The sequence below is a fragment of the Camelus ferus genome, chromosome 7 (assembly GCF_009834535.1).
Source record: "Camelus ferus isolate YT-003-E chromosome 7, BCGSAC_Cfer_1.0, whole genome shotgun sequence".
Classification (NCBI taxonomy): domain Eukaryota; kingdom Metazoa; phylum Chordata; class Mammalia; order Artiodactyla; family Camelidae; genus Camelus; species Camelus ferus.
The window spans coordinates 80,239,056-80,256,653 of record NC_045702.1 but is presented as its reverse complement, the minus strand read 5'-3'; the positions used below and the strand labels follow the sequence as shown (position 1 = coordinate 80,256,653).

The 17,598-nt window shown below is 40.3% G+C and overlaps 1 protein-coding gene across 2 annotated transcripts in view; it reads right to left on the bottom strand.

The window, feature by feature from the left end:
- Window positions 1-14,749, bottom strand: part of CDK13 (cyclin dependent kinase 13) — a 104,247-nt gene extending 89,498 nt beyond the window's left edge. For both annotated transcript variants that reach the window (XM_032484258.1, XM_032484259.1), the window contains exon 1: window positions 13,502-14,749. In XM_032484258.1, coding sequence (XP_032340149.1) covers window positions 13,502-14,715 — 1,214 coding nt within the window. In that variant the 5' untranslated portion in view covers window positions 14,716-14,749. The remainder of the gene's footprint in view (window positions 1-13,501) is intronic.
- Between the last annotated feature and the right edge of the window lie 2,849 nt (window positions 14,750-17,598).

Here is a 17,598-nt window from a genome sequence, read left to right as displayed (position 1 = left end):
AAAATAGAAATTCTGAAAATATGAAGAATTCATGAGAATGCAGAGAAATGGCCACTCACATCAATTATCAGAGGGAATATAAAATTGCTAATTAAGCCTTTTTAAAAGGCCAACTTGGTAATATCTATCAAATGCTTTGTTGTTGTTTTTTATACATAGAAATATTTGACATTTCAAAAAAAAAATTCACATAAGAAGAAAGGAGAGCAGCTCCAAGCCAGAGCCAAAGGTCAATTTACCTCAGTTCTCTTTTTTAAATTGAAGTTATCAAATGTTTTTTATCTGTAATTTCACCTAAAGAATATACCCTATAAAACATTTCCATATTTGTTCAAAGTTATTACAGAAATATCCTTTAAAGGATGGTATATAATATCAAAAAGTTGAAAAAAAAAACATCTTAGTGCCCAAAATTCGATGGTAAAATAAAGCTTGATAAATTTCATTATGGAATTCTAGGTAGCCACTGTCAAAGATCTTCAAATCACACTGCTAAACCAAAAAAGTATGCAAAAACTAACATTTATGGCAAGAAGAATATTCTTAATGTTTATGTGTACTTAAATTTATATGTGAATATACATGCAGGAAACGGATGTACACTAACCTACCTACATGGTTACACAGTTGAAAGGCAATGCAAATGAAAAGGACAAAAAGTCTGGCTTTCACCTCCTCTATGCCTCTGTACTATTTTCAAGCATTTCATATGTCTTAAATATAAAGAGAGTGTAGGTTAAAAAAAGTAACACAATTTCATTGTAAAAAACTAAAAAATACAGAAAAATTTAAGGATAAACACCAACAGAAAAGTTTAAAGATGAACACTACCAAAAATTACTATAAATCAAAATGTATGGTATTTTTATATTGTTTTTTACATTGTCACTGTATTTAATGAAAATGAAAAAAGTTATGCCAATTTATTTTCACTCCAGTACACCAACTGATTAACTTAAAAGAATTTAATTTAGAAAATCGTGAATGCTTAAGTAACCCAAGTCGGGTAAAGGGAATATTATCAACATTAATACATATTTTTTCCATAACAAAACATTTTGGAATGTTTCTTCAGGCATAGTATTATGAGGAAACTGACATGGCCTATCATTACACACATACCACAAAATAGATTTTCTCTTTTCCTAGCCCATAGGACAGTAATAGATAATTACACAGGCTTGTAAGGGTCAACCAAAGCACCCAGAATTTTTTTTTTTACACCAAAAATTAGACTCTGAGGGAAACAACCTTAATCAAAAAATGAAACTAGGCCCTCATGAAAAATTCACAGCTAAAATTATTCTGTAAAGAAAGACTAAATGCTCCCCCTATATGGTCATGAACAAGGCAAGGAAGTCTAATTTCACCACTTCTAATCAACACTGTACTTGAAATCCTAGCTGCTGCAATTCAACAAGAAAAAAAACTAGACTAGGAAAGAAAGAAGTAAAACTGTTTGCAGATAACATATCTTGTACATAGAATATCCTAAGGAATACACTAAAAAAAACTATTAGAACTAATAAACAAGTCGGGGGGAGAGTGTAGTTCAGTTGTAGAACGCATGATTATCAAGCCCAAGGTCCAGGGTTCAATCCACAGTATCTCCATTAAATAAATAGAATAAATAAACCCAATTACCTCCTCCTCCTCTCGCCAAAAAAATTAAATAAAAGAGAAGGTTTTTACACAGAAATTGATGCAACACTGTAAACTGCCTATACTTCAATTAAAAAAAGAAAATTTTTTTTAAAAAACCCAAGTCAGCAAGATGGCAGGATAAATGATCAATATAGAAAAATCTACTGTAGTTCTACACACTAGCAATGGACAATCAAAATCAACTTGCATGCCCATTCCCATTACAGGAGCCTTAAAGAGAATGCCCAGGAATAAATTTAATAAAAAAGTGCAAGGATTGTATCCTGAAAACTCAAAAACACCACTGAAAATATTAAGGAAATCTAAATAAATGGAAAGATATTCCACATTCATGTATTAGATGATGTAACATTATTAAGATGGTAATACTTCCAAACTGATCTCCAGATTCAATGCAGTCCCTATGAAAATCCTTAACTGCCTTTTTTCCACATAATGATCTTAAAATGCCCGTAGAAATGCAAAGGATCTCCCTGCCACCCTGTCCCTCCAAAATTAAAACACAAAGTCAAAGCAATCTAAAAGAGCAAAGTTGGAAGATTCATACTTCCTGCAGTAACAAAAATTACTGCAAAGTGAGAATAATCAAGACTGTGCGGTACTGGCATAAGGATGGATGTGTGAAACAATGGAATAGAATTGAGAGTCAAGAAATAAGTCCTCACATTCATAATCATAATTTATAACTTTAACAAGGGTACCAATATAATTCAATGAAGAAAAGAATAGTCTTTTTTATGAATGGTGCTGGGACAACTGGCTACCCACACAAAAGAATGAAACTGGACCACTTTCTCTCACCAGTCACAAAAATCAACTCAAAACAGATCAAAGACCAAGGTGTGAGTTAAAACTATAAAAAGCTTAGAAGAAAATATAGGAAATCTCCATGAATTTCAATTAGGCAAAGCCTTCCTAGATATGACACCAAAGTACAAGCAACAAAAGAAAAAATAAATTGGACTTCATTAAAACGTTAAACTTCTATGCTTAACAGACATCAACAAAGTGATACAATGGGAGAAAACATCTGCAAACCATATACCTGTACCATAATTTATTTAACTGCTTCCCTATTCAGAGTACTTAGGTTGTTTCCGGTTTTTTAATTAGGATAGGAATTATTTATCCCATTTTGCAAGTAGAAAAACTAGGCCTCAAAAAAGATAAGTAAATAAACTGCTTGATATTGTTCTGCTACAAATGCACCAGAGTTGGCACCTAAATCCACATCTGTATTATTTTTAAGTCCTTGTGTTTTCCTTTATACTACATATCTACCCAGCTAACTCAAGGCACAAGATCTGCCAATCCAATTATTAGTTTCTTGGTTGTTCTGTTGACACCTTGCTCTAGGAATTCTTTTTAAAATTTTTCTTCTTCTGAGTACATAGACAATGTCTCAGAAGCTAAGTGACTTTCCCAAAGTTACACCACTAAAAATAGCCCAAGTAGTTACCAACAAGTTACTTGGGGAAGACTTCATTTCTTTGTACAAAAAGTTAACTCTCCCAAATACAAGAGTTCATCTCTCTAGGAGAAGGAGAAATGTTAAAAGTCACATTAAAAGACTTGTATCCAGAATATATAAAGAATTCTTAAGATTCAACAATAAGAAGGCAATCAGATTTTAAAATGAGTAAAGGATTTGAATAAACATTTCCCCCCCAAAGATAAAAAATATTAGTGCATAAGACCAACATTATTAGTCATAAGGGAAATAAAATCAAAAGCAAAATGAGATAGCACTTTAAACAGGTTGGCTATGAGCAAAAAAGACAGCTGTCAATGATGTGGAGAAACTGGAACCTTAATAATATTGCTGGTTGGAATATAAAAATTTATGCAGCCACCTTGGAAATAGTTTGGCAGCTCCTTAAAATGTTAAAAATAGACCTACCATACAACTCAGAAATTCTACTCTTAGGTATATACCCAAGAGAAATAAAAACATACTCCATGCATAAACTGTATACAAATATTGAAAGGAGTAAAAATGTTGAAAGGAGCAAAATAGCCAAAAGTGGAAACAACCCAAATATCCATCAAATGACAATAAAATGTAGTACATCCACAGAATTGAATACTATTTTGCCAAAAAAAGAATGAAGTACTGATACATGCTACAAGTACTGATCTATGCTAACATACATGAATCTTAAAAACATTCTGCTTAAGTGAAAAAAGCCAGTCATAAAACATCAAAAAATGTATGATTCCATTTATATTAAATGTCAAGAACAGGGAATATTATAGACACAGAAAGTAGATTGGTGGTTGTCAGAGACTCGGGGAGGTAGGACTGCAGAGTCACTACTAATAGACACTGAGTTTCTTTCAGGTTTGATTAAATGTTCTAAAATTAGTGGTGATGGTTGTGTACAACTCTATGAATATATTAACGACCACTGACTGTTCCATTTAAAATTTGAGTAAATGTATGGTTATTTTTAAAACTAGAAAAAATAAATAACATAACACTGAAATGTTTTGTGATTATAAAAGTGTACTTCCTTTTCTTTACATTCTTAACACAACACTAAAAGTTAAAAAAAAATAAATAAAAGACACATGGCTGACTTTTTGCAGATTTGCTCAGGCAAACAAGTTCTACTCCACTGGGCATAACTGCCTTCATGTTTCACTGAATCATATCCTGACCATGTATTTTTGAAGAGAGAAAAAGATGATGAGAAGAGCAGAGGAAAGGGCCTGATACTTGATTTGCACAAAGGTATATACTTTTAATTAGTGTAGCTCTACTCATTGTGAATTTATTCATAGGCTAATATTAGACCCTGTTATTAGCCAAATCTAATATAGTTCTATGCACTACCAGTGGACAATCAAAATTAAATTACAAAAACAGTTCCCCTTATAATAGCCTTAAAAAGAATACCTAGGAATAAACTTAACAAAAGTACAAGGATTGTACTCTGAAAACTTTAAAAAAAAAAAATTGAAAACATTAAGGAAAATCTAAATAAATGGAAAGACATTCCATGTTCATGTATCAGATGATGACATCAGTAAGACAGTAAGACTCCCAAACAGATCTTCAGATTCAATGCAATCCCTGTGAAAATGTTTTAACTCTGAGGTGCTGGATATTTTATTATCCAAATCAATTTAATATCATTTGCCAGGTATCTATTACCTTAGATACCCACAGGTGGCAGGTGCTTAAGAGACACTAAGATTAAAAAATAATGTCATGGAATTTACAATCCAGTAGCTGGAGCAAAAACAAACTACTGTGGAAAATCTCATCAAATGATGCAAGTCAAAAGTGGAATAAGTCAAAGCATCTAGGGGAAAAAAGTATATACAGAATTCCAATCCCAGCAAAAATATATTTCACAATGCAGACTTTCTCAGACAAACAAAACAGCCGATCTGCATAAAAAGAATTGTTCACAGTCATTCCTCTGGCCAAAGAAAAATATTATATCAAAATTTGAATCTACACAACAGAACAAGAAATGTTTGAAAAGGTATATACCAAAGTAGATATAAGTGCCTTTCCTCATTTTTAAATTCCATATTTATATGTAACAAAACATATGACAAGAAAAGAACAAAAAATGAGAAGAAGAAAATGGAGGCATGCTCTTATAATGTTAATTACACATGAAGGCAGACTGTGATAAATTAAAGATACATATTGTAAAACCAAGGAGAAAAATCTGTGATCATGAGTTAGGCAAAGCTGTGGGGTGAAGGGTCAGAACAAGCAAAAATTATGAAAGGAAAAAATTGCTAAATGGTATTTCATCAAAATTTAAAACTTCTGCTCTTTGAAATTTCTGATAAGGAAAGGTGAGCCATGGACTGACAGAAACATTTGCAAAACATGTATCTGGTAAGTAACATACAACTCAGTAAGACAACCCAATTCATAAAGAATATGAACAGAACACAGAAGACTTTAAGACACTTCACAAAAGATATGAAGAGCAAAGATGCTCAACATTGTTAGTCATTAGGGAATGATATATCACTATACATCTACTAGAACAGCTAAAATCAAAGACTGACAAAAACTGAAGTCTCAATGCGGATGTGAAGCAACTGGAATGCTCATACACTGATTAGAATGCAAAATGGTACAGTAATTTTGGAAAACAGGCTGACATTTTCTTATAAAGTCAGCTACTGAATCATACAACACAGCAATCCCACTCCTAATTTGCTCACAAGAAATAAAAACAAAAGATCTGTATTCAAATGTTCACAGCAGTCTTGTTCATAATAGCCAAAAACTAGAAACAACTCAATTGCTTACCAACTCAGTAATCAGGTAAGCAAATTGCAATATATCCAAATGAAATTTTACTCAGCAATAAAAAAGAACTACTCAAACATTCAACGTCAATGAATCTTAAAAGTATGCTAAGTGAAAGCAGACATCAAAGATTACATACCATGTAATTCCATTTACATGACATACAAGAAAGGTAAAATAAATGTGACAGAAAGCAAACTAGTGGTTGCCAAGGACTACAGGTAGGAGTAGGGGGACAGACTGCACAGGGGCACAGGAACTTTAGGGGACAATACAAAGAAATGTTCCAGTTATCCTGACTGTGGTAATGGTAATACAAATATACCTAATTGTCAAAACCCATTTAATTGTACACTTAAAATTGGTAGATTGTACTGTACATAAAATTATACCTCAATAAAATTGATTTTTTTAAAAAATGGATGAATGAAACATGTCCAATATACCTGATGGGGGTGGGGAACAACTCTAATTAATGCAAGCCTGGATGTAATAAGTATTCATTAAAGTGACCTCAGGGCAAAAAGCATTAACAGAAATCACTTCTGGATGAGCTTATGAAGAAGGCTTCATAGATAAAATGACACCTCTGAGCATGGCTGGAAGAACGGACAGGTAGGTATGACCAATTGAGGGAAGGGCATAAACTAAGGTACAGGGGGCTTACAACTTCATGTTTTTAAAATAGTAAGGAGCCCAGTTTGTATTGTCATCAGCATATATAGTGAGAAATAAGGATAGTTTGGGTCAGTCTAGGGTGGAGAATCTTAAATGCCCAGTTAAAGAATTTGACTCTGTAAACATGTTTTAAAGAAAAATGACAGAATCAAAGTGCTACTTTAAGATTAACCTGAATGCAGAAAATGGGAGGGGCTTGAAGAGGAAAATCCCCAAAGCAAGCAGAACCAACAATATAGATGTAAGCTAAGGAGTTTCAACCTAACAGAAGACTAAACACCACTACAGAAGGACCAATTAGAACAAGCAACTTATCAGAACTGAGGAGGAAGACAGAAATATTACTAAAGTTTTGGCACTGGATGCTTGGGGAGAAACTACTGCCACTTAAAACACGTGCACACACAAATCAAAAACTTTTAAAACAAAACATTACATAAGGTTAAAAGACTCACAAAAAATAATTGCTAATACCAAAAAAAAAACCCCAAAAAAGTTAGTATCTCTAAAACACAAAGAGCTCTTATAAATTAGAACAAACAAAATAATGAATCAAGAAATTAGAACATGCAACATATAGATGAAAATAAAGGCAGCTTTATTCTATATTAAAGACATGCAAGTAAAAAACATAATGGGATATTTGACAACTCCAAGTGATGGTGAGACTGAAGAAACAGGCTCTCACACACTGTTGTGAATATAAATTCGTAAAAGCCCTCTGAAGGGTGATATGACAGAGTATCAAAATTATAAATGCATATACTATTTTTGACTCCAACAATTTATCCCTGGGAAATTCAATCTAGAGGAGATAGTGGACAAATGCACACAAAACTTTTACAAGGGATGCACACATACAGCAAAAAATAAAAATACAAGAATTTAGCAAAATGGACTTGGCCAAACAATTTATGGTACATCAATACAACAGAATACTAGGAGCCAATATAAAGAATATACCACGGAGTATAGGGTACAAAAGAGCATTGTAATCTGCTCCCATTTATGTCATATCTTATGTCCTTATGCATACATGCACAGAAGTTTAGGAAAATGTTCATCAAAATGTCATGGGGTGATCGTCTCAGGTGTTTGGTTTCAGAGAGACTTTAAATCTCTTACACTTTTCCGCGCTAACAAAATTTCTACCTTTCTAAATATGTGAAAAATAATGAAGAGCAGTATCGGGAAAAGAAATGACTCCAAGAAAGGTAAAATAATTAATTTAACGTTGAAATGCCAATAAATACCTCAGTAAAAGTATCCTCATACAACTAAAAAATGCAGAAACAGAAAAGAGGGGAGGCAGGCAGCCCATTAACTTTCAGTTTTCAGTTCCTTTCACTACCTTTTTCGTTTCCATTTTATGTAAATTCGTTTTTAACCTAGACTTTATCCTCTAATCTAGGTTGTATTTTCCTAATATATTAAGAACACTAGATTCTCCCATAATTTAGATGTGCAGAAACTCAAGGAACAAAAGTCACTGCAAACAAGTAAAACTTCTGATTATAGCTTGATACTCTTGCTTCCAACACCCACTTTAAGTTTTACAAATATCTACATATGAAACAAAGCCAACCAAAAACAAAAATAACAGCAAAAAGTGATATTCATAGAAAAGGTACAGAATAAGAGAAAATATGTAAATGATCTTAAATATGAATATTAAGCAACATTAACTTTTCCACTCATTTTTCAGAAATAGCAATAGTTTCTCAGAGTTAGGAAATAAAGGCTTGACATACAACCTGCTCAGAAAATTTTCACTGAGAAAACCAGATCGTTTATCTTGATCATACAACACAGTGCAAATATAAACACTAGGTCTGAGTTTATTCTATTCACACTAAAAGTGACTCCCATCATCCTTGACCAATTCCAGTAAAGTAGAAGCTAGAAGGGGGAGGTTCTTAAATTCTCTCCTTATAAATCAAAACAACTACATCTCCCATTCTAGAGTATATGTGAACCAAATTAGCAATTAAGTTTGGAGATACAATTGGCATCTGTGCTAAAGCTGGTCTGCATTAATCTGTGGAAAAAACTATTTAAATTAATTTAACCACTAATAAATACACTTTGGAATTTGCCCTCTGGGAGCTTACAGTCTAGTACAGAAAACACAAATGTAGTCAGCCAAATAATCAAAATATTAAATGGAATTTTTAAAAGCTCTACAGCAAAGATAAAAGCAAAGCATTGTAGGACTGTAAGAAAAAGAATTCTATGTGAATGGAGAAACGTCTCAAGATGGTGGAATTTAAGCTGGGTTTTGAGTGCAAAGTTGGAGACAGAGAAGGAAAAAAGAGCATTTCAAGCTTAAAGAATAGCAAATGTAAAAATGTAGGGAAATAAAAGTGCCTCTAAAAACAGAATTCTGACAGAATGGGGCCAGAGCATAAAAGGCATTACCTGATAATGCATTAGAAAGTATGGACTTAATTCTATGTAACAGAAGTGACACAATCTAACCAAGAGTTTAAGAAAACTCTCCTGATAAAGAATGAATTGAGAAGAAAAGAATGGATGAACAGGGAAGAAAAAAACAACAGGAATTCCGATTACAAATGAGGGCCTGAATTAAGGTACTGGATGTGGAACTGAGATAAATATTAGTGTTAGACCAAAACTGTAACAGGGACTAGTAGATGTTAAAGTCTGGTAGGTTTGGTCAGAGAAAGGAAGCAAACACAAGGCCTTCTTGGAAATGAAAAGAGTGACTACAGGTTTGGAGACTTAAGACTGTACACCTAAATTTCCATCCCTTCTGAGTATCTCTGCATTTATTCTACCATCTTATATTTTTAACACTTTTTAAAGGCATTTTAAGAACTCAGTTCATCTAAGGATACTCATGATTTATTTCCAGTAAGTACACACCAAACCAGTAGGATTTTATGAGTAACAGCTTTTTTAAAATTCTGGAATGTCTTCGTTTTACATATTTTTGAACACTAGTCTTTAGGACAAAACACTAAATAATCCATGACAGAGGTACCCCATATCATATGCAAGTGAATACTAACAAATTCATTTACTTACATCTAAGGTCTGCCCATCTTTAGATTCTCAGGGTATCAATATTATTCCACAATGGAGGCTTCTGCTGCTTCTTGGTGGAATAAAACTTCCACAGGTTCAGAGAGAGAACCAATTATACATAACAACTTATTGTACTGATAGTAACTGGTCTGACTTGAGTGACTTCAGACCAAGATATCCCATTGCAAAACAACTGTCAATAACTAAGTGTAATTAGCGTCTTCAAGAAATGTTGTTAGCCTCCTATTCGTAAAGACAAAATGAGCTGAAAGAATCTTTAGAAGAATTAGTTTTTAAAAATCTTCAAAATGTTGTCAAGATGGACAGGGAACAAATTATTACATAAATACCTAAACAGGGGGTGAATTTCAGCAAAACAGATCATTAAATGAGATGGTCAGCTCCCCTGAATGCCAGGTAAGGTTTGATACAGCGGGGATTATCAAGAGCTTGTACTTTAGAATCAGCCCAGGGTTTGAACCCAACCTTATCTTGGAACAAATCACTTAACTTTTTAGAGCTTCTGTTTCCCCATCTATCAATAGGAATGTTCCATCCATGACATGGATTTTGGGGGTGAATGTATGTTAAGTATTTGTGAATGCCTGGCATCAGTAAAACCCAAATGTCAGTACTGCTCCCTCTCTTTCTAAAACAGCCCCTATTTAGTCCACCCGCAAATTTATTATAAGGTCAATCAGCAAAATTATGTGACTTCATACCTCAACAGTCAAGTAGTAAAGAAAATATGGTATACACAGGATAAAAAGTAAAGCTAAGAAAGGACTTGATGAAAAGCATGAGCAGCAGGGGGCTGAAGATTCAGATGAAGGCAAACAGCAGGTTGTGAAGTAGAAGTGCAACAGAATAGAGAGGATTTATTCTAGGAACAAACAGAAAAATTTTCAAACCATGGTTTCAATATTATTTTGAATGTGTATGTAATTTCCTTAAAAATATCTACACTGACAATTCATTAATATATAAGCTCCATGTGTGCTGGAAAAAGATCACGCTGCTATTTCCTACAGCATAACACACGGTCTCTATTAAATACTTATGTAATCCAGGCCCACAAGTATTTCATATTGTGTAACTCCATCATCCCTTCATTTACCCATTCAACAATTATTAAGAGCCTACTTGTGCCAGATACTGTGCTGAGCACTAGGAATACAATGGTAGGCAAGATAGCCTAGCTGCTTCATGGAGCTCACAATCCAGCAGTCCATTCATTAAATAACATTGGCCACTTACCACAATTACTAAATAAAACTTTTTGCATTAAGCTGGACAAAGGAGTTCAATTAATTGTTTCAAAATAGTAATGATGCATTTGCTATATTTAAAAATCTTAAGTTCTTCAATCAACTATTTTAACTATAAATTCTGGGCCCCATATTTTAAGCAGGACGTTTGACAAATTTCGGTATTATACAATGTGAAAATCTAAAAACTGTATGAAAAAATGAGTTTTTTGGCCAAGAGAAGACTCAGAAGACACGTGAACTGTCTTTAATTGCGAAGAGGTAGCATACAAGTTTACTCTGTACCATTCCAGAAAGTTAAACTTGAAGCACCTTCTACTTAAACCAGAAGTTAGGTGGAGGCAGTTCTGTTACAGTAGGAAGAATTCTAACAATTCAAGCTGTTCAAATTCCACCACATTACATTTCTGTAATAGTCTATTATATTTCTCTACTTCACAAAACACAAATTTTCATTTAATTCTTGGAATTAAAAAAAAAAAAACCCACAAGTATTTCCCTCTTACAATTTAGGAAACTGAGTCTCCCAGAGTCTTGCTAAGATGTTGGGCAAACCAAGACTTGAAGTCCCAAATCTAATGGACTAACAGGCTGCCTCAAAGTAACATCTTCCCACCTCTAGCTATATGCAGGCACGCAACCAAACGGTCAACTGTCAGGAATGCTGGCCTAAATATTCTAAAGCTTCTTCCAAATCCAACCATTTAGATACTGGTGGTCAACAGAAACACCATGGAAAGATTCAGTAACGAATGGTCCTCTAGAATGCAAGCTTCAGGAGGGGAAGGTCCTTGTCTGTCTTAACTGCCAAATTTCAGTCCCCAGAATAGTGTCTGGCATATAATATGTGCTCAATAAATATTTGCTAAATACAAATAATCCTAAACACAGATATCACTGCTCCGTAATAAATATAAAATACGTAGCACTATTAGACAATAAAGGACCTTGCTAAAGTATCCAGCAACCAAAAAGCCTAATTAACACAAAATCCATTCTTAAAATGGCATCATACACTTAAAATTGCTATCTAACGCTCGGAAACTTAACCTAATCAGCCTTCAAAAACAAATTCAACTGCAAAAATACAAACCTTTTGGCAAACCTAACATATTTTAATAAAAAATAAAATCTTGTAAGATACAGAAACTAGATTTGGTAAAATGAGTTTTCATTGTTGATACTCTGCTTAAGGCATCAACTAGCATTGTAAGTGGGCTTGAAATCTGCAAGAATGAAGAGATTTATACAGCTGTTCTGGTTTAAAGACAAACACACACAGATCTCTACATGCCTCACATCTTCACAAACATTTACTAGGCTGAAACGTCAGAGATGTGCTAATTTTACAGGTACACGTATTGTACTGAGGTTCAACATAACTTGTACTCAGAAGAACTTAGCAGCTGCTTGGCATTACTGAAAGCTAAAACCAACAGGAGAAAAACAAACGATGCAAATATTTTGTAATATCCTAAACTATAAGGCCTAGAATTCCTTGACATCTCAAAGACTCAAAAATTACTTTTAATTCATTCTGCTTAATAGATGAAAATATGTCTATACACACACTTTTTTTGGAGAACAGTATTATATAACAGGTAAGTATAACGGCTACATAAGACATTTACTCCAATTTGGCTAAATTAAACCTTTTAAAGATATCTAAATATTCAGATATTGAAAGACCTAATTAACTTTAAAGTGTAAAGAGTAACTTAAAGTTACAAATAGCGTAATAGTGTAAGAAATGTCCACTAAGTACTAAGACATTCACTTGGTCACTACACCGGATTACACCAACTACATGTTTATAATACGTTATTAGCAACCGGGTGTCATCAGAAACCACAATCTTGTTATTTTTAACTTCCACTTTTTAAAATCATGACTTTGAAAGATCGGGTAAAAAACTATTCCACACAAGAATACCATAAAATGAGTCTCTTGTTTATCTTCAGAATTTAGAACTCTAAGCTTCCACCTAAGCTTTTACACACTGAAAGAACACACTTTACAGAAAGGCTGCTTTTCCCATCGCTGTACTAATCATGTGAAACATGTGCAACCCATATCTAACTCTGACATCAGCACTTGATTCCGATTTTCCTCTACAATATTTAGTCCCTGAGCTGCAATCCATTCCTAAGTCTCCAGCAATGAAACCTCTTCAGAGAGCTTTGCAAAGTGACTGACAAATCAAACAACCTCTAGGTTTACCCAAAGCAACTATGGTGGAAGACCCAAGAGCGGTTTAGACAAACCCATTGAAAGCTTAATGCAACAAGTTTAAAACTTTAAACTCTTCCTCAGAACCCTTCCCCGGTGGAGCGAGGAGAAAAACTCTGCTGGACCTGTTGCTTTGTCCCTCCATCCCCCCTAAAAGGTGCCCCGGGCGCGCGAAAACGCCCCTCCCAACTTGAAGCCCCTCCGAGGTGCGATCTTCTAGCCTCGCTACGGGGCTAGGCTTTTGAAGGTCTCCTTCCCACCTCCCCTGACTCCGGAGCGGTATCACGCCAGCCCAGCCGAAGACCCACGCCCGGGACGCTGGACTCACCTGATCACAGGGCTGTAGGGGCTCCGGGAGCGGCGCCAACTGCTGCTGCTGTAGGGGCTGGGGGACACGTCGCCGCCCCGCTCGTAGGAGCTGTGACGGCTGTAGCTGGGGGAGCGGCGGCGGCTGTAGGGGCTCGGGGAGCGGGGCAGCCGCCGGGAATAGGGGCTGCTGCCACCTCCCGCCGGGCTAGGGGACTTGCGGCTCCTCAGGCTCTGCGAGGCCCTGTGGGACACCGGACTGTCGTCCCGGCCTCCCAGTGGGCTCAGGGACCGCTGCCGCCGCCTGTAGGCCTTGGGCTCGGTCTTGTCCTCCCGGTAGGCCTTGGGCGGCTCCTTGTAGGCCGAAGGCGGCTCCTTGGACGACTTAGTCCGGCTCCGATGGGCCTTCGGGTCTCGGTCCTTACGGCTGCTGCTGCTGCTGGACGTGGCCGAGGCGCTTTTCCGGCGGCCGCTGCTGCTGCTGCTGCTGCCGCTCTTGGCGGCCTCCGCCCGCTCCTCGCCGCTGTGGCTGTGGCGGCTGCGGGACTTAGAGGCCTCGCCGCCGCCGCGCTGCCCGTCCCGCCGCCGGTGTTCGCGGTGGCGCTCCTTGCTGCGGCCGCTGCTGCTGCGGCGGTCCCGGCGAGGCCTGCGCTCCGACCCCTCCCCGCGCCGCTGGGTGCCGGAGGAGGAGGCCGGACTCCCGCCGCTGCCCCCCGTTCCCCCGGCAGCCGTCGCCGCCGTTGCCGCGCTGGCTCCCCCCAGCAGCAGCCCCTGCTCGGACTGGGAGCTCACATCCTCGTACTCCACCAGCGGGGTCACACCCCCGCCGCTACTAGCACCGCCACCGCCGTCCTGCTGCGGCTGGGGCAGCGAGAAGACCCGACGCTTCTCCGCCTCCTGCCCGGCGCGGGGCCCGCGGCGCCGCTTCTGCCGCCCTCCTGCGCGCCTCTTGCCTCTCGCCAGCCGCTTGACCTCCAGAGGGGGGCCCGGGCTGAAGCAAGAGGAGGAGGCCGCGGCGGCGGCGGCTGCGGCGGCGGCCGTGCCGGGAGCAGCCAGGAAGAGCAGAGGCGGCGGGGGCGGCGGCGGTTGCAGGAGCTGCGGCTGCAGGAGCGGCAACAGCAGCGGCGGCTGCTGAGGGGACAGGAATCGCCTCCGCTTGCGGCGTTCCTCCAACTTCTTCTCCGCCCAGCTCAAGCCCCCGCCTCCCCCCAGCGCCGTGTCCGAGCTGCTCGGCATCGCCTAGAGCCCGCCGCAGAGCGCGGCGCGGGTGCGGCCTCCTCCCGGGTCAGATCCTGGCCATCTCCCCCGCCGGAAACGGGAACGGCGGCAGCGGCGGCGGAGGGACACCGAGCACCAGGGCCAGCCGGGAGACGCGCCACGATAATCCGGGTTGGGACTCGGGTCCCTGGGTTCCAGGTCACAGTGGGGTACGCAGCGGCCTCCGGGCCTGAGGGGAGCAGGAATCCGGGCGGAGGAGCTCCCGATCGTGCTCGTCGTCCTGTTCTCGGCAGCGAAAACACCAGATGCGCCGGGCGCTGACCCGCGGGGTAGTCCGGAGTCCTCCAAGTGCCCCCGGGGGTGGGGGAGCGGCCTCGGCCGCGCTCTCGGCTCGGGCAGCGCAACGCGGAAGTACCCCCTTCGTCGCCGCTTCACTCCATCGCGCCCTGACGTTGGGTGCGAGTTCAGGGGAGGGGAGTGGGCGAGACAACAACACGCCTCCGCCGCCGCCTCCTCCTCCGCGTCGACGTCGTCCTCCTGCGGTGGCGGCGACACACGGCGGGCGCCTCGGAAGTGGCCTGGGCCTGACAACAACTCCCGGCCTAGGGCCTCGCGCACTCTGCGGCCCGCAGGGACGGGCGGCGGGGCGGGGCGAGGCGGGGGCGACCGGGCTGCGGCTCACGGTTGGGGCAGCGAGTGTGCGGGGCTGGGCGGGGGGCTGTTTCCGGGGAGATGGGGGCGGGGGGGGGCGTTTCTGAGTCTGTGGCGGTGGGTACGGGCTCTGACTTTCTTCTTCCTTCGCCGCCGCGAGCAGAGGTGGCGGTGCTGCCCCTTTCCTCCGCTCCCCCCCCCCTCCACGAGGAGGCTCCTGGTGTGCGCGGCCGGCCCGGCTCGCCCCTCCCCTTCCCTCTCCGCTCCTCGTCAGGAGGACGGAGGGCGACGGGACTTGCTGGTTGGACCCTAACCTCCACAACCCCTCCTTCTCGCCTCGCTCTTTCGGCCTTTCCCCCTCGGCCCTGACGTGAGGCCGGGGGCGCGCACGCACGTCGCGCTCTGAGCAAGCCGAAGGTGAGTGGTGTCACGGGCAAGGAAGGCGGGAACAAAGTTGCCGCGCATCGGCGTGCTCGCTCCCGCCAAGCTACAGGAGTTTGAAACGGAAATGACGTAACGAAGAACCCGCTCCACTTCCGGTGAGGGTGGGACTATGTGTGAAGAAGGGTTAAAGAAAGGAGAAGATCAGTGCGCCGCCCACTGCTGTCGCTGGAGTCTCTCAGTGATGGCACGCCGGTCTTGCCTGTTGCTTACGTTCAGCGCGCAGTACCGGTTCCGGATCCCCGCCGGTGCCACACCGCCTGCCTGTTGAAAGGTCACGGCGAGAGCAAGACTCCTGGAGTCCTAGAGACTCAGGAATAATGCCGTTAACAGCCTTCTGGGTGGGTAGTCACCCCATCGTCTACCCTCAGCCAAGCCCGGGGGTTGGAACAGCTGCGAGAGGGGAAGAGAGGGCACTCTACAAAAGAGGTAGGGGGTGGCGTTAGCTTAAACTACCTCATATACACCCAAGTTCCAAGCCCCATCTTAACCTAAAAAGAAAGTTGGAAGTCACAGCCCCAAGCTTCCATAGCCTTGAAGTTTAAAAAAACATACATTGAGAATAATGAAACGTCAAAGGGGACGTTTTCTGTAGGAAGTCCCAGAATTATTACCAGCCGCCTTGAAGTCAAAATATCTTATTCAAATGAGAGTTGCTCTCTTGGCACTTCACCCGTTTTCACCTTACTATCTAAACCTGTGCAGCTGCAAAACGTAACCATTCGGTGACCTCAAGTCTCACTTCTTGCATTACCAGGTTTGCAGTTACAGACTCGGTACTTAGGACAATTTAAAACATTTAAATGGCTTATTGACTTTTATTATGGTTGAAAAGAAAAGCTGAGCCGTGCATTCAGTGGCTACAAGTTTTCGAGTATATTTGTTCAGTCCACCAGTTGGTTCTTAAACACTTGGTGTCCATCCATCATTCATGCCTTAGTGTAAATAATTTTAATTGACCTGACATCCACTAACACTGTGTCTCAGTCTGGACTGATCTAAGCTAAATATCAGACTTCACTGAAATAATGAATACAAAAGGTGTTTGCTGAAGGATAAAGGAGGAAGCAAAGGAATAGGTAATCTTGAAATCAGCTCATTTCCCAGGAGGACAAGCCTGGGTGGGCCACACAGTGGCACTTACCATGCAGCCAAAAGGAAGTGGTAAAGGCATTGGGAAACTAAATAGAAAAGTAAGGGAAAGGGTGTCTAAAACACATTTCTCCGAGGTAGTATTGCTGAATGAAGGTCCTATAGCCTAAACCAGCTAGCAAGTGGCTTTTTCCAAAAAATAGGATCAACCTGCCCCATCATCCTACTTTCAAAAGCCTGGAATAATAGAACAAACAGAGTAAAATAAGAGGTTTATCTAGCAGTTCCTCACATCTATAACCAATTCCTCCCGAGAATGTCATCTTCTATCCTACACTTGCAGAGAAAACTCGTTCCCTAGTAAATGGATAGCTTCCAGTCCAGGTTGCAAACAACATATGGACTAAAATATTTTTAGTGGGTTCTGCAACCCACATGTTTCTGCAGAGATTCTATCTTGATGAGGGGTAATAGGAAGAAGAGGAAGAAGTGAAGCATTTTGAGTTCCCCAAAGATACCTGCCCACATACATGGAGGTGCTAATAATTAACAGGGTTCAAACTCCAAAAAAATGGAAAAGACCTTTTAATTAGAGGTAATCTGTTTCTATAAGTTTGTCTACTTGCCCTCATGCAAATAGACTTGAAATTGCCACTTGGGACTATATTTTAGTATTTTACTGTTTGTGTGTTATGACATATTGTCTACAGGTTTAAA